At 47.5% G+C, this 17,721-nt stretch overlaps 1 protein-coding gene across 3 annotated transcripts in view; it reads left to right on the forward strand.

Moving 5' to 3' along the window:
* Positions 1–17,721, forward strand: part of Rab11fip3 (RAB11 family interacting protein 3) — a 78,912-nt gene that overhangs the window by 25,203 nt on the left and 35,988 nt on the right. For all 3 annotated transcript variants that reach the window (XM_052194783.1, XM_052194781.1, XM_052194782.1), the window contains exon 2: positions 10,749–10,842. In XM_052194783.1, the coding sequence (XP_052050743.1) occupies positions 10,749–10,842 (94 nt within the window). The remainder of the gene's footprint in view (positions 1–10,748; positions 10,843–17,721) is intronic.

Consider the following 17,721-nt stretch of genomic DNA (forward strand, 5'->3'; position numbering starts at 1 on the left):
GTGTGCCCTACTCCATCGCCACCTGGGTACCAAGTATCCTAACACCCGAGTCAGTCGGGCAGATTCTCACTCAGAGCATCATAGGAGGAAGTTTTCTACACCCGTGCCTATCCCGTCGGCACCTTGGCTAGTAGCTGGTGAGAGTTGACAGGACCCTGGAGTACAACCATGAACCTCAGGGCTTATTGTTAGTCAGAGGCCTCTTGAGGTAGGAGCAGCTCCCAAGAAGAGAAGTTAGACTGGCTCCCATGCTTTCCTGCAGCTTACCTGAATTCAACAAAAGGATTTTATTCTGCTGGAGGAGTGTTTCTTTGGAATTGAGTTTTTACCTTTATCAGTAAACTACAGCAGGGGAGTGGAGATCTTGAAGTAATCCACAAATTTGAGCTTTGAAGTGATCAGAAGAAAATTCAGATGTGCTAGTCCCTTCCGGTCCTTATTGGGCACCAGGTTGATGCAGCACAGGGTGTCTGTGATGTCATCTGATGAACAACAGGGCAATCTGCTGCGTGCATGCTTTGCTGCTTTGGCAGCTTGTTAGAAGGAAGAGTGGGTGCAACAAGATGGGCTGACTGCAGGCTTTGTGGGATGCGTGCGTGCATGTGTGTGTGAATGTGTGTGCATGTGTGTGAGTGTGTGTATGTGAGTGCGTGTGCATGAGTGTGTATTGTGTGAGTGTGTGTGTGTGTGTGTGTGGGTTAGGTTCACTTTGTAATTGAGGATGGCCTTGAACTTACTGAGTCTTCTGTCTCCACTTCCCTAGTGCAGGGATTACAGGCCTGCATTACCATACCTGGTTTCATAGAGCCCTGGGACTCTAACCCAGGGCTAGCTAGGTAGACACTGTTTACTGAGCTACCTGCACCCTAGTTCTTCAGTGTGATCTTCAGTATTTCTCCCGCCCATGCAGATACAGTGGAGAGTTTATGGATAGGAAACGAGGGTCTTCAGGGTCTTTGCTTCTGGAAAATTACATCTTGTTGAAGATTTTGATTCACTCACAATAGCAGAATTTGAACATGGGGATGGTTTTTCCATGTGCTCTGATTTCCACAGAGTGCTCTAGCACCCAGGAAGTCATGGCTAGTACCCTTATTCACCCTTATTCTGTTCCATTCGGTCTCAGACGGGTGAGCTGTATGCTAGCCTCTGTAGTAAACATGGCGTAAGGTCTGTTGTTCTCCCTTTAAGCACCAGTGGCATTTCGTGTGGCTTAAAGTGGCCTCCTCCCCTGCAGAGTTGCGGCTGTCCTCTTGGGCAGTACTGGCTTTTGCTTTCTAGAACTTTACTTCTTTGTTCTGGTTTATGTGTCCTGGCTAATTTCCCAGCTGAGCTGGGCTCTATAGGAAGGCCTTACAGAGTGTGGCTTCCTGGTCACACACTTTTCTAAGATGACTACCAAGGGTAGGTAGCACTCTGGGTTGAAGGAATTAGACCATCCTTACATCCTCAGGTCCATGGGAGTTGATTTGTTCTTCAGATTATGAAGAAAATTAAGTTTAAAAAATGTTTTGTATTCAGAGTCTGTGTGCGCGTGTGTGTGTGTGTGTGTGTGTGTGTGTGTGTGTGTGTGTGTGTGTGTGCACAGCTGCCTCTCATGGCACAGATGTGAGGTTAGAGAACACTTGCAGAAGTTGGATCTCTTTCCATCATGGGTATTGAGTGCCTTTACCCCCTGAACTATCCGAGTGGCTGAATATGATGCTTTTAAAATTAAAAATGGAGTTTAGGTCTCTCCCTGTAGCAGGTAACCCAGACTAGCCTTAACCCCTTCCTTCTTTTAAACTTAGGGACTCAGTGGGTACGGTGGCACACTCTAGCACTCAAGTGGCAGAGGCAGGAGACCTTTCTGATGTGAGACCAGCCTGGTCCAGGCTCCTACACAGTAAGATATGTACCCGCTTTCTTCCTTTGTGAGGGCATCAGACCCTTTGGAACTGGAGTTACAGAAGGTTGTGAGCTACCACGTAAGAGCTGAGAACTGAACCTGAGTTCCCCGAAAGATCAGCCAGTGTTCTTAGTCACTGAGCCATCTCTCTAGCCTTCAAGTTAAAAAAAAAAAAATTTAGTGTGTACTTTTCAGGGCGGAGAACGGCAATTCCAAACCCATAATGATCCTCTGCCTCGGTACTTCTTTAATTTCAGTGTTGTACATGCAGAGGCAGGATCTCTGCAGGGTTGAAGCCAACCTGGTCTACACGACCGAGCAACTCTGCTGGGAGAAAATAAATAAATAAAAATAATAGTTAGTAGAGAGAAAAGTAAAAATATCCAAAAGCCATAAGAAAGAGTATATCTTCATTCCTTCTTGGTCATTCTACTGTAGTATATAAAGGGCCTGCTCCTAGTTAATGCTCTGCTTAAGGGTGTTTGGTTGAGGTCTGAGGCCGAGCAGAGCACTTGGTGTTCTGATAGCTGCTTCGCTGTTGATATTGTTAGATTTCTCAAGGATAGAGTGACCAGTGCAGTTCTGGATTGGACAGCCCCTCTGGGAACAGCAGGGTTCTGCAGACTTCTGCACTTAGGAATCAAGGCTTCTGTGAAGTAAGAGGGGAGGCATTTGATAACCTCGATTCATTTGTATCCAAGAAGTCAGCTTTCTGAACTAGAGGGATAGCTCAGCAGTTAAGAGTGCTGCCTCTTCTTTCAGAGAACCAGGTTCAATTCCCAGCACTCACACGCAGTACACACAGGCCAGGCACCCATGTTCATACCGTAGGCCACCAAGCCAAGTGTCAGCACTACTGCTCGGAGCCCCTCGGGCGCTATGGAGGAGATGGCCTAAGAGCTCTGCACTGCTGGAGCCAGTCATGCCCTTTGAGTCTGACTTAGAATTGTATGTGACACAGGAGGCTGGACCCGATGGCCTGGGTTCTTCAGGGTCTCTTCACGGGTGTCCTTAAGTGTATATTCTGGAGATGGTGTTCTGCCTTTTCAAGCTGGGGCACATGATGGACACTGAACACTATTTGGTGTCCTGCTGGAGTCCCCAGAGGAGGTAGCTGTGTTTCTGCTACTGTCTGTCGGTCTGTCTGTCTGTCCCTGTTTTTCCACATGCCCGCTCTTCAGTTCTGCCACTGTCCCCCTGCTAGGTGCCAGTCCATCTGGACGGAAGCCATCACTCCTGGTACTTGCAGCACTGCCATTGGTTGTGAGCCCTGGCCATGCTTGGTGCTGCTTTGTTCTGTGACTTCTTTGCCTTGTGTCCTCACGGGGCAGGAGAACTGTTGCCGCTCTTCTGTTCTCAGCCAGCTGTCCCTTACTGTTTCTCTGAAGCTCCTCTCTCTCCTTCACTTCTGGTGTGGGTAGGGGATGGGCAGAGACGATGCTTGGAGTCAGAAGCAGCCTGTCCTCCCAGGCCTGCCCCCATCGCCCCAGAAGCCTGTGCAGTGTCCTTTCCTTGCTCTGGTTGGCTCTAGAATCCAGTCTGCCTGCTTCTCTTCTGGGCAGGGCTCCTGTGTGATCTTCTGGTGGCTCATGCCTTTGCTGCCAGTGCCAGCCGCCTCGCGAGGAGGCTCTGGCACTGTGTGGGCTTTGTGGATTGACAGGTGTGGCCTCAGCCAGAACCAGTGCAGCTGCAGGCTTGAAACACACTTACCCATCCCTAACTCACACTCTATTATTAGACACTGATCTGTTGCTGTGAAGAGACACCATGACCAAGGCAACTCTTATAGAAGAAAGCATTTAATTGGGGGCTTGCTTACAGTTTCAGAGGTTTAGTCCATTATCATCATGGTAGGGAGCATGGCAGCGTGCAGGTAGACATGGTGCTGGAGGGAGCTGAGAGTTCTCCATCCTGATCGCAGGCAGCAGAAAGAGAGAGAGAGACTGGCATAGATTTCTAAAACCTCAAAGCCTACCCCCAGTGACACACTTCCTTCACCAAGGCCACACCCAAATTATCCTGGAGCAGGTGGGGGGTGAGGGTGGGGTCTTCCCATTTAAAGCACCACACCTGCGCCCCATGCTGAGGGTTTCCTCTGTAGTCATCACTGCACTCTCAGCCTCCCCTTAGCCAGTGCTCACCCTCCATCTTGTCCCCTTCCCTCATTTTGAGTTTTATTTATAGAGCCATATCCATATAAAGTGGGGAGAGGTGGGCCCTCCCCAGCCTCGCAACTCTGTCATGCAAATTCAGCTGTGTCTGTACTTACCCCACATTTATAATTTATATATAATTTCATATTTAGTATTACATATTTATTTATTTAATAATGGTATTTTCATCATTGTTAAAAAAGATTTAAGCCAGGCGGTGGTGGCGTATGCCTGTAATCCCAGCACTCTGGGAGGCAGAGGCAGGCGGATTTCTGAGTTCGAGGCCAGCCTGGTCTACAGAGTGAGTTCCAGGACAACCAGGGCTATACAGAGAAACCCTGTCTCAAAACAACCAAAAAAATCCAAAAAAAAAACCACCCCAAAAGAGATTTATTTATTTATTTTGTGTATATAAGTACAGATGGTTGTGAGCCATCATGTGATTGCTGAGAACTGAACTCAGGACCTCTGCTCACGCTGGCCCCACTCGCTCCGGTCCAAAGATTTATTTGTTTATTGTATGTAAGTACACTGTAGCTGTCTTCAGACACACCAGAAGAGGGTGTCAGATCTCATTACAGATGGTTGTGAGCCACCATGTGGTTGCTGGGGTTTGAACTTAGGACCTTTAGAAGAGCAATCAGTGCTCTTAACTGCTAAGCCTCCCCCACCCCCTTTTTAAGATTTATTTATTCTGTGTATGTGAGTACATTGCGGTTCTCCTTAGACAGGCCAGAGGAGGCCATCAGATCCTACTACAGATGGTTGTGAGCTACCATATGGTTGCTGGGAAATGAATTCAGGACCTCTGGAAGGGCAGTCAGTGCTCTTAACCACTGCACCATCTCCCCAGCCCACATATTTATTTAAATACATATCTAATCTGTTCTAAATATTCAGTTACTACTTAATATTAGATAACTAATTTAATATGTTAAGTAAATATAAATTAGATAGAAAATATATTTATAAATATAAATATTAGTAATATATATTTATTTAATTTTGAGATATAATTTCTTATATATCCCAGACTGGTCTCCATTCACTGTGTAGCTCTGGCTGACCTTGAATTCCTTCTAATCTTCCTGCCCCTACCTTCCAAGTGCTGTCATTAAAGATCTGTAGCACCGCTTCGGGCTGGGCACGAAACCTAGGACTTCCTGAATGCTAGGCAAACACTCTATCGGTGAAGGCCCAACCCCCTGCTCCATAATTTTGAAATAACTCCACATATGTCAGTAAGTGTATCTAGGTGCCAGTGCTCTAAAATACTGCCAAATCTATAACAATTAACAGCAGCCTATGCCATCCATATTCAATAAATGCTCACAATTCTTGCTGCCTTTAGGTGTGTGTGGGAGCGCAGGCCCCAGGTTACATTGGCTGTACTGCACTCCACCTTTTCCCCAGGCAGTCTCTGAAGCTAGAGCTTGCTGATTCGGGCAGCCCGGCTGGCCAGCAGTCCCCAGGGTTGGTTCCTCCTGCCTCTGGTGCTCGTGCTGGAATTATAGGTGCATGCTGCTCTGCAGTTCCCTCTGTGCTCTCCCCACTGAGCCACTGCCCCAGATCTCTAATTTTGACCTGTGCTTGTTGGGGTCCAAGTCTATGATAGCACTTGTGTTTCTGAGAGTTCTGGTCGTCTTTGTGAAATCAGCAGTTCATTTTCTGACCCTGTCAAACTTCTCAAGAGCTGAATCTGCATCCCTAGGATGTGGGCAGCTGTTCCTTTTTTGCTCTCTTTGCTTCCTCTTGCTTAGATACAATGTCTGGCTCTGGGTCCTCGCTCTGGACTACTTGTTTTAGGGATGGCAGGTGGTGTCACTAGGGTCAAGATAGCGCCACCTGCTGGTGGTGGTGTGTTGTGTGCTCAGGACAGGCAGGCTGCTGGATCCTTTTGTTTACCTGGCTTTCTTCCACACAGTGAATTGGCTGGCTTATCTCTTCTAACTATGCCCAAGCATACCTGATGTGTGTGTTGTTGCAGTTGTCAGTCTTGTCTGAACTCTTGTTCTGAAGGCTCTGGAAGGAAGCGTCCCCACATTGACTCCCGAGTCCTGTTGATGTGCCATAGCAGTTTTGGATAGGCTCCGTTCTCAGATGTGTTGCTGAGTTTCACACTCAGATGCCACACATCCAGCATGGCATAGTAGGTCCTGCTTCATTCAGAAACTCTACAGCTGGGAGCGTTCTTCCAGCCTCTAATGCTTTAGTAGTAGGTTTCTCTCACACAGTGCTCTTGAAGGAACTCCAAACCATGACCACAGCTACAAAACTTAGCCATAGTTCTTCTGACCCCTTCCCTTCCCTCCCCTCCCCTCCTCCCTCTCCCTCCTCCCCTTCTCTCCTCTCCCTTCTGAAACAGTCATGTAATCAAATTGGCCTTGAATTTACTCCATAGCAGAGGATAAACGTGAACCCTGGTCCTCCGAGTACTGGGCTTGCAGGCTTTCTCTCCCCACGTCCATAATTAGTTCTACTTTTGATTTTTTTCTTTTTTTCTTTTTTTTTTTTTTTGTTTCATTTGTTTCATTTGTTTCTGTTTTGCTTTTCTAATACTGGCAATTGAACATACTATGTACTCTACCACTGGGCCACACTCCTAGGCTATTTTTAAAATTAATTCTATTTAGCGTATGCCCCTCAGGTATGCACGCATGCGTGAGTATGCACATTCTCAAGTACTCATATGTCCCATGGTGGGTGTGTGGTGGTTACAGGACAACTATTGGAGTTGACTGTCCCTGCTACCTTGCTCTGAGGGTTAAACTCATGTTGTCAGACCTTGTGCGCGACAACCTTCACCTCTCTGTGCAGGATCTTAGTAAGTTGCTCAGGCTGGCCTTGAACTGACTGTGGCATCCAGTCTGGCCTTGACCGTGTGTTCTTCTGGCCTCCAGCTCTGCTGTAGCTGTGCTTACAGGCCAGCTTAAATACATTCTAAATTCATAGCGCCACTACAATTCAAACCCAGGATTGTGCTGTAGTGCGAGTGTCTCCCATGGTGCTGAGGTAAGTCCTGACAGAGCCCTTGAGGAAGGTAGCCTAGTTGTCCCTCCACTCTGGCCTATGGGGGGATAGTTCTCACCAGACACTTGATGCTGGCACCACCATCTTGAGGCTCCAGGCTAGAGTATGAGAGATTGGCTTCTGTTCTGTAGATCACCCAGTCTGTGGTACATGGTGTTTTTAACCATCTTCTGATTAAACAGAGAACAGGGCTTCTCTGTGTAACAGGCTGACTATCCTGGAATTCGCTTAGTAGATCAGGCTAGCCTCATGCTCACAGAAATTCACCTGGCTCTGCCTCCCGGATCACCTGAAAATCACTCTGTACACCAGGCTGGCCTCAAACTCAGAGATCCCCTTGCCTCTACCTGAGATTAAAGGCGTGCGCCACCGCTGCCTGGTTTTTAATCCTTTCATAAAGGATCGTAGTTCTTAGCAGTACTTGGAATGGTGGGCTTAGAATGTCTGTCATTGGCATTGTTCTCAAAAGCTCATGTAACCTAGCTTTCTCTCCCATGGAGACACCTGATTTCTGTGTAGCTGTTTAAATGATTTTTCGCTTTGATGTTCAAAAACTTCTGATACATGCTAGGCAGGTACTCTTAACACAGACTACAAGTTTTGGAGTGGATATTTGATGTAGTTAGGTATTAATATTGTACTGTCAATGCATAGTTACATTTTAAAAATGATTTCATTTTAAGATTATGTATTTGATTTCATTTTTTAAATTATGTATTGTGTGTGTGTGTGTGTGTGTGTGTGTGTGTGTGTGCGTACAGAAGATGGCACCAGATCCCCTGGGGCTGGAGTTAGAAGTAACTGTGATCTACATGACGTGGGTGCTAGGAACTGAATTTGTGTCTTCTACAGGAGCAGTATGACAATTCATCTCTTCAGCCCTAATTGCCTCTTGTTTTGTATTTTGAGACAGGATCTCTCTGTGTAGCCCTGGCTGTCCTGGAACTCACTCTGTAGCCCAGGCTGGCCTAGGACTCAGAGCTCCACGTGCCTATGCCTCCCAAGTGCTGGGGTTCTTGTGCCATTATGTCCCAGCCCATCTGTGTGTGTGTGTGTATGTGTGTGTGTTTGTTTGTGTGTGTGTGTGTGTGTGTGTGTGTGTGTGTTTGTGTGAGAGACATGCCTTTAATCCTAGCACTTTGGAGGCAGAGGCAAGCAGAGCTCAGTGAGTTCGAGGCCAATTACAAGGTGAGTTCCAGAACAGCCAGGGGTCACACAGAGAAACCCTGTTTCGAAAACCAATTAAAAAAAAAAAACAACCAAAACCAACAAAAGAACTCCTGGGCTCAAGCAGTTTTCCCACCTCAACTTCCCAATAGCTGAGACTATCGGTGTGCAGTAGTACACCTAAAATTTATTTATTTATACATACATGTTTGTGTGTCCATATGTATATGTAGGCCAGAGGTTGACTTTGATTATCTTCCTTAACCACTCTCTTCCTCACTTCCCCAACACACACTCCCCCCCATGCCCGTGTGCATGTATGTACACGCCCCCATACCCTCGTGTATGTATGTACAGGCCCCCCATGCCCGTGTGTATGTATGTACATGCTCCCCCCCATGCCCGTGTGTATGTATGTATGTATTGTATGTATGTATGTATATGCTCCCCCCATGACTGTGTGTATGTATGTACACGCCCCCCCATGGCCGTGTGTATGTATGTACATGGTCCCCCATGCCCATGTGTATGTATGTATATGCTCCCCCCATGCCCATGTGTATGTATGTACATGCTCCCTCATGCCTGTGTGTATGTATGTACATGCTCCCCCATGCCTGTGTGTATGTATGTACATGCTCCCCCATGCCCGGTATGTATGTACATGCCCTCCATGCCCGTATGTATGTATGTACATGCTCCCCCATGCCCATGTGTATGTATGTACACACCCCCCATGCCTGTGTGTATGTATGTACATGCTCCCCCATGCCCGTGTGTATGTATGTACATGTCCCCCATGCCCATATGTATGTATGTACATGCTCCCCCATGCCCGTGTGTATGTATGTACATGTCCCCCATGCCCATATGTATGTATGTACATGCTCCCCCATGCCCGTGTGTATGTATGTACATGCCCCCCATGCCCATATGTATGTATGTACATGTCCCCCATGCCCGTGTGTATGTATGTATGTATGTATATGCTCCCCCCATGGCTGTGTGTATGTATGTACACGTCCCCCCATGGCCGTGTGTATGTATGTACATGGTCCCCCATGCCCGTGTGTATGTATGTATATGCTCCCCCCATGCCCATATGTATGTATGTACATGGTCCCCCATGCCCGTGTGTATGTATGTACATGCCCCCCATGCCCATATGTATGTATGTACATGTCCCCCATGCCCGTGTGTATGTATGTACATGCTCCCCATGCCTGTGTGTATATATGTACATGCAGGTAGAGCCCAGGGGAGAGCTGTGGGTGCCCGACTTCCTGCCCCGTACTCCTCATCTCTTCTCTCGCTGAAGCTGGAGTTAAGCTGGCAGCTGGCAAGCCCCAGTGACCTGTGTCCCTAGCCCACAGTGCTGGGGTTGTGGCTGTTTACATGGAGATTTAAAGTTAGGTCTTCATGCTGCCATAGCAACCACTTGCACTTGCGGAGCCATTTCCCAGGCTCCACCACTGCCTGGCATGGGACAGGGTCCTACTGAACCTGGAGCTCATCAGTTTGGCTAGCCGGGCCCGCTTTCCCAGTCCTGGACTGCAGGTGCGCAGTACTGTGTCCTGCTTTGTGTGGGGGCGCTGGACCTGGGAGAGCTCAGGCCCTCAAGCTTGTCTGGCACACGCTTCACCCATGACTCATCTTTCTACTCGCTTGTAGATAAGCTTTCACTATTTGTGTGTTTTGCTTTTTCCTTTTAAATTAGCATTTATCTGTATATTCTAGATTCAACTCATTCATACATGTTTTTCAAATACTTAAATCTATCCTTTGCTGTGTCTTGTGATTTTATTAATGTTGTCTTCTTCTTTTTTTTTTTTTTAATGTCTTTTGAAGCAAATAGTTTTGGATCTGTTTCTCTGCTTCTTTGAGTTGGGTCTTTTCTGTTGCCTAGGCTAGCCTTAAACTGATTGTGTAGCCCAGGCTGGCCTTGCTTTAGGTAGTCCTTTTACAATCGATTCTGGAATGCTGTCAGTCAACACATTTTGCATTTTACATTTTGATGAGATTTAACCTACTCCTGACAATGTACTTATGTTTGCTTTCTAAACGCTGAGTCCATTGTAGCACGCATGTGTACATTACCTTTCTGCCTTTGGAGAGAGTGGGAGCAAAGGTCTGTCTGCCTCAGTTATTTTCACTAAGGCACTACCACTGCTTAGAAAGCTCATCTCTGTAGGACATGTTAGAACAGTCCCTAAAACTTCCAACTCCTGATTTTCCCACCAGCACAGCTCAGTTGTCACCTTAGACCCAGGGTGTTCTTTCTAGGGTAAGAACACTGTGTTACTGGCAGATCCCCCGGGTTGCCTCTCCGCTGTGTGGCGGAGCAGTTGCCGCGGCTGCCTCTGCTGCCTTGGTCAGAGTTCTCAGTGGCTCTTGAGCTCCGAACTGTGTGAGCAAGCTGATGCTTTGTAGATGGTAATGGGGTGAGTGCCCGGTGTGCCCCTGCCAACCGTGAAGGCTGTGGGTAACACACTGTCCTTTGGCCTTTGCAGGTGAAGGACTTAACTCAATACCTGGACCCGAGTGGGCTTGGCGTAATCAGCTTTGAAGACTTCCACCAAGGGATTGTGGCCATCAGAAATGGAGGTAAGTCAGTGGGCTCCTTCCTGTGACCCACCACCTCTCCTTTCTCCCCAGGGTTGTGTAACTATCCATCCTTCTGCAGCTACTCTATAGCCCTGGCTGGCTTGAACTCAGAGATCCAGCTGCCTCTGCTTCTCAGGTGCTGGAAGTCAATCTGTGCCCCGTAACACCCTGCACAGTCCATTACTTCTTGGATTTCCAAAACACCTGATAGTCACTGTTCTCCTCTTTCCTGTTCTGGAGACCCTGCCCTCCATGACTGAAAGGCACTCAACTGCTTGTTTGTAATGTGGAAAGCTACTTCCCTTCCCCAACATTTCATGAGGAAAATTTAAAACAAAAACAAAAGCATACAGTTATTCTATATTCCCTGCCCGTTCTGTGTGAGAACAGCTCGCCTTGCGTGCTGTCCACAGTCCATCTCTCAGTGGAGTGCAGTCAGCTCATCACAGTCACACACTCCCCACTGACACTCTGGTGTGCAGCTTCCCCCACATCTAGAGTTCAGAGACTTTTTCTTTTTAAAGCAAAATGTAGCTATCATGAACCATGCAAATCTGATGTAGGGCAGTTTGAGTTGTGACAGACTTCCTGAGCTTGCTTCTCAAGTCTCCGTTGAGACTGTCACGGCAAGCCCCTCCCACCTTTGTATTGACCCTGGGCTGGTTTCTGTTGCTGTGCATTAATTTCTCAGTTTTCACGTGAATGTGTCCTGGGTCTATCTGACTTTCCCTCAGCACGTCTCCTGGAGCCACCATGTGGTTCGCATTGGCTGTGACTGTTTTCAGACTTTGGAATGGTGACCTGTTGTGATGCTCACCTCACTTTGAGGGTGTCTGAGTAGAGTTCTGAAGAAGGTCCGTGTATGAGCTTGAGTGGATACATGTGTGCCTAGGCTCCCACTCTGCGGCGTGGGAATTTAGCATCTTCACAGTGGCCATGCCGTTGGACAGTCACCAGTTAGCCTGTGTTTGGTACCACGGAGCTGGGTTGGCCGTAATGGAGTTAGCTGCAGGCTTTTTTCCTTCCCCCACATCGTGTTGCCTGGGAGTCACCGGGTGAGATGGGCTTTGAGGATGCCCATGGTCTTCAGCCTTCAGCACGTCTCACCTGTCCCACCACAGATTACTACTGACAGTGTCACATAGGATGGAGTTTCTAGGATAGCGAGTCCTCTAGTGGTTCTAGAGAAGTTGGTGTGTTTTGTCACATGTGTTACTGGTGGTTTCTCAGCTATCAGTCTGTTGTGGACACACTAGCCTCAAAGTGAGATCAGTGCATGGTGACAGGAAGACAAACGGATGAGGTACCTCTGTTGTCTAGGCAGAAGACAGGAGCTGAGACTGCTGTGCGGCCAACCTTCTCTAGGAGCAGCAGGAGGAAGAAGGGAAAACATGGTGGCCGGGGAGGGAGCCAGCTGTGGGATGGGACTGCACCAGGAAGGAGGCCATAGTGATGGTCCAGGGACTTTCCCAGTACGAGAGGTAGGCAAGCGAGTGAGCAGAGCTGAGCAAGGCCTTGGTAGGGAATGGGTGGGCTCCCTGAGGGATGAGTTGAGACCAGCCAGGGGAAATGCACAGACCCCAGACCAAGCATTGGCAGGCTGAGCCCTTTGGCCGACTATTAGCCTGATCTGTAATTGATAGATTGCAAGTAGCTAGATTTTTTTTTTTAAAGATGTTTTTTAGTCGTACATATTTATGTGTATATGAGTGTGGGTATGTGCCTGTGATTTCAGGAACCCATGGAGGCTGGAAGAGGACCTCAGACCTTCTGGAGTCCTTTCAGCATTCTCTACCCATCTGTGGTTTAAAAGATAGCTTGATGTTTAAGAATAGGTTATAATCTTGGCATTAAACCTGGAATGGTAGCAGCTACATGTATCTGAGTAATTGAGAGACTGCAGCAGGGGAATTGCCAAGAGCTTGAGGCTACCCTGATTTATTTAGTGAGTTCTTCATGATAGGTCACAGTGTGTGACTCTGCCTCAAAGATCTGTTCCACCTCCATAATCCAAAACTCATTTGGAGATGTGGAACATGAGGCAGCAGGCTTACAGGCAAGTGTGGTTAGACTGCCTGTCACCAGCAGCCTCTCACATAGAGCATCTAGCATTTGTGATACATTCACCCCAAACACAAAACAGCTGTCACTCTGAATGTTTTCTTCAAAGTGGGCAGTTTTTCATTGTAACTGCTCATCTCTTTATAGATATCATAATGTCCTATTTTCCTTTGGAACCCCAGAGGTGCAGAACACTGGGCTGGTTACCCACTCTATGCATGACAGGCAGTGAAGTTGGCTCTATACCATTAAGCAGTATTCCTGGGTCTTGTCCACAGGTAGGAGAGACCTCATCTGTGGGTAGGTAGGAAGAATCTGTAGAGAAGTCTGTGGGAGGTGGTTTCTCCATGGCTGCTAGTTAGTGTATTCTGCTGGGCCCCAGCAATGTGCAGTGGTGAGCTCTGCTGTGGGTTGTCCTTGCTTCTTGACTTGGAAGGTGCCCGCCCTCACTTTCTGGACTTCTGTGCTTTTCAGGGTCAGAGTCTGTCTGTCTGTCTGTCTGTCTGTAGGAGAGCTTGCTAGCTGGTTACTATGGCTGTCTTCTGAGTGGCCTGGGTCTTTCTTTAATGACTGAAGGAGCATGTAGATGTTTTTCATCTTTGGTGACAGCAAACAGTTGTCCGAGATGGCTTGTCACCCCAGTTTGCCAGATGGGATTCAGTCATGAACTGTCTCCTTGCCTTTGAGGGCCGATCCTGTAGCCTCTATAGTGCCCCTTGTCCTTTCCACAGGGGAGGTGCTTCTTGACCTCTACCTGAGAAGGGGGCATGCTGGTCTCGGTGAAGCTGCCCACTTCTGTCTCTTCACAGCCCCTCTCTCCTCCTGCCTTCCTCTGTGAGGAGCCATCCTGGCCAGTTACACCCAAGCCCTGTCCCCTGCTGCTGCTGTCCTGGCTGTTTCCCTGGGGTTCTGTTTCATTATTGGTTTGCTTTCCTTTTCATTTGTTTGACTTTTGTTGCTGTTGTTTTTGGAGGTGTTGAAATCACAGAGCTCTACCTGCCTCTACTTCCCGTGTGCTAGAATTAAATGTGTGCACCACCAGGCCCCGCCCTAGGTTGGTTGGGTTTTGAGACCAATTCCTGTAGCTAAGCATGACCCTGCACTTGCAGTCTTTCTGTCTCTCTCTGCTGAGTGCTGGAGCTGGGTGAGCAGTGCCACTCACAGCTAGGCTGCTTTGTTTGAGACAGGGACTTCCTAAGCAGCCTTGGCTAGCATGGTTTTTCACTGTGTAGCCCATGGTGGCTATGAACTCATAGTAATTTACTTAAGCCTCCAAGAGGTGGGAACAGGTTTGGCACCTGTGTCCATACCTGTCTTTGTAGAGGTATAGCAGGTAGATCTAGTACAATTGTAGGGAAGTAATACAGTCTCTGACTAGTGGATAGATGTGTAATCCCAGCACGCAGGACTGCTTTATTTTATTTCAAGATAGGTTTTCTCTGTTTAGCCCTGGCCGTCTTAGAACTTGTTCTGTAGATTAGGCTGCCCTTAAACTCAGAGATCTTGATCTGTGTCCCACACCCCTAAGCTGGGATTAAAGGCAAGCTCCACCATGGAGTTAATTTTTTTTTTTTTGAGACAGGGTTTCTCTGTGTAGCCCTGGCTGTCCTGAAACTCATTTTGTAGACCAGGCTGGCCTCAAACTCAGAGATCCACCTGCCTCTGCCTCCCAAGTGCTGGGATTACAGGCATGCGCCATCACCACCTGGCTTATGGAGTTAATTTTTAATTTCATAATTTTTGTGTTCTTTTTCATTTATATTTTCACCTTGATTTAATTAGGAATATAAATCTAACTGGTTGGTAGAAGTACTTTGGATGATTCAGGGTCTTGGCCTGATACCACGTTGGGGGGACGTTGCTTTGAGTTCAGCTTGTACAGAGCAGACACTGGACCTGGAGGAAGGTCTGGGTCTTCTTGCTGGGGTCCTTATAGAGCTGAGCTGGAGGGAGCTGCAGAGATAAGTTAAATGAGGTCAACCTGTGAGAAGTATTTGGAGACTAGAACAGAATCTTTTGCCTTTGGTGCTGGCTTTCTAGTGGGAAACAGACAGATGATAAGGTGGGAGACTGGGAGCCGTGGGAGTGGCACCAGGCAGGGGGTGGGGGGGGCTGTAGGGAAGCTGGAGTCAGAAGGTAGAGGAATGAGCAATGGAGATATCATCTGTAGTGGGAGGACTTGGCCTTTTATGTGACAGAATGAGCTTTATGATTCTACCCCAGCTTAGGCCATGAAGAGTGCTCAATGGAACAGTCCCCTGCCTCAGCCATTCTGCCAGGCACTGGGGGAACTGCCCAGGGTGTCTGATTAGGGCTGCAGCTGTGCCTTTCTGCTTCTGTACTTTTGGGGATTCATTTACATATGGTTAGGAAGACACAGTGAGAGGCCGGAATGAGAGGTGAAGTCAGAGATGGTTTTGATCACTTCATAGCACTTAGAAGAGAGGAGTCGTGCATTTCCGGTGACGTTCTCTTCGGGTCTCGCTATAATGGTGCAGCTACAGGCAGCCTGCATTGCCTGCCGGCCTCACTCTATGAAGGAGAGCAGCATAGTAAACCACACAGTCTATTGACCCAGTTTGCAGGGAAGCGCAAGAGGCCTGCTGTCACAGCCACAAGCACTGTTCCAGGAATAGAGTGAGACAGGGAACCGTTACAAATAGGCCATGGCTCCGGTTCTTGTGCCCCTAGCTCTGGGAGGACAAAATAAATGCACATTAAATATTTCCACCTAACAGCTAGCTGTGGTGGTGCGCACACCTTCAACCCCAACACTCAAGAGGCACAGACAAGTGGATCTCTGTGAATTCAAGGCCAGCCTGGTCTATATAACAAGTTCTAAGGCAGCCAGGGCTATATAGTAATACCCTGTCTCAAAGCAAAAACCAAAAACAAAATTTCCACGTAAAGAGACATAGGCAGGAAGATCTCAAGCTTAAGGCCTGCCTAGGCAGACCCTGTCTCAAAGTAAAAAAGAGGGCCGGAAAGATGGTTCAGGAGTTAAGAGCACTGCCTTTTCTTCGAGTGGACCTGGGTTCAGTTCCCAGCACCCATATGGCAGCTTATGACCATCTGTAACTCCAGACCCAGAGGATCTCACATCCTCTTCTGGCCTCCGTGGGCACCAGGCATGGGAGCAATGCATGCACGTGTAGGCAGACACTCACAAAAATAAAAATAAGTAATTTAGAAATATATAAAGAGGGGGCTGGAGAGGTGGCTCAAGTGTGGGTCTCCGCATCCATGGTGAGCAATTTATGACTGCTCTAGCTCTAGCCCAAGGGCTCCAGTGCCTCTTCCAGACCCACAGCTAATTATAATTATGTGGATAAATGCACCTGTATTCCCCCTTTCTCTTTATATAAATTTAAGATTGATATATGTTTATGCTTTATCTCAGTAAGGACATATTATTTATTACTTAGCAAAACTAGTCCTTTAAGGAAAAAAAGTGTCATATTGGATGTTCTCAAGTGACTATCTTAGCATCAGGGTGTCCTGCCCTGACTTTACGGTGTAGACCACACTGGTCTAGAATTACTGAGAGCTGCCTGTCTCTGCCTTCACTGTGCTGGGGCTAAAGGTCTGCACCACCACTGCCCTGCTCAAATATTTCACCTCAGTTCCAAATCATTGTTAACCCTTTAGAAAACAACACATCTGAACTGTAGAGACCTTCTGAATTTACTTAAAATCTTTAAAAATCTCCTATTTTTGAGTAATGCCAAACAATAAAAATACCCTTTGTGTTTTTCTGTTATTGGGTAAAAGCAAAACAGTCAAACAAAAGTCAAGCGAAGAAACAAGGCAGTTCTAGTGTTCTCTCCTGCTGTAGCAGTGAACCCTTGTCTGTAGTCCTTGAAGTCAGGTGTTGCCGCACTGCACTGGCCGCCCCTAGCAGAAAGCTCTGCTAAGATGTTTCCAGCAGAGAGCTCTGAGTTCCCTCCTTACCTAGATCTGCTTAATTCTGAGCTTCTTTAGAGAGAGCAGTGATCATTAGTGAACATGTTATAACTAATTCTGTGATGATAGCAGCTAAAGTGAAACCATACAAGATCCATCCCAGAGACTGCTACTAGACTGTTCCATGTTCTTATAACATGGAAAATATTTTTCCCTTTAATTCCTGAATCTCTCCTTAAGGTCTTGAATTTACCAGGTGTAAACTGGATGCCTTACCAGTTCAGATGCCTGGATCCATTTAGTCCTGTTGTAGTTCTGGGGAACTGTTCTTTTGAGCTGTGTGTTTGCAGGCACCTCAAGCCAGCAAATGTCTGTGATGACCAGCTCTGCCCAGCTCAGGCCAGAAGGTTGCCCCTGTGGCTCTGCCTGCCGCTGGCCCTGGCCAGGCCTTTTCAGCCCACCATGCTTCTGCTTCAGGCCGCAGCTTCAGGCCGAGGCTAGGTCTGTCTGGCGTGCTGTGCTTGGGAGAGGTTGCAGCTGTTGTGCCCTCAGACTTTGCTCTACTTTTGTTCTTTTTAGATAGACCAGGCCCCCTGTCTGGCTTCCCAGGCCCCCATTCCCACCTTTTCCCCTGGGCCTTGTCAGGCTGTAAGTGTGGGTTCTCATTGCCCCATGTTGAGTACGAATTGTAGATGAAAAGATTATTACGTTCTGTATATATTAGTTAATACTGGAAATTAATACAACAGTACTCATTCCTTAACTAGCTTTTCCCCAAATAACTACACAAAGACCTTTTAATATTTTAAAACCTTAGGCACTAGCTGGGCAGGCTCTCAACTAGTTTATCTAAGTTAGCCCAAATAACTAGCCCCATCCAGCAGCCATGTAGCTAGCCTTACCTAGCTATATCTT

The sequence above is a fragment of the Apodemus sylvaticus genome, chromosome 10 (assembly GCF_947179515.1).
Source record: "Apodemus sylvaticus chromosome 10, mApoSyl1.1, whole genome shotgun sequence".
Lineage (NCBI taxonomy): Eukaryota > Metazoa > Chordata > Mammalia > Rodentia > Muridae > Apodemus > Apodemus sylvaticus.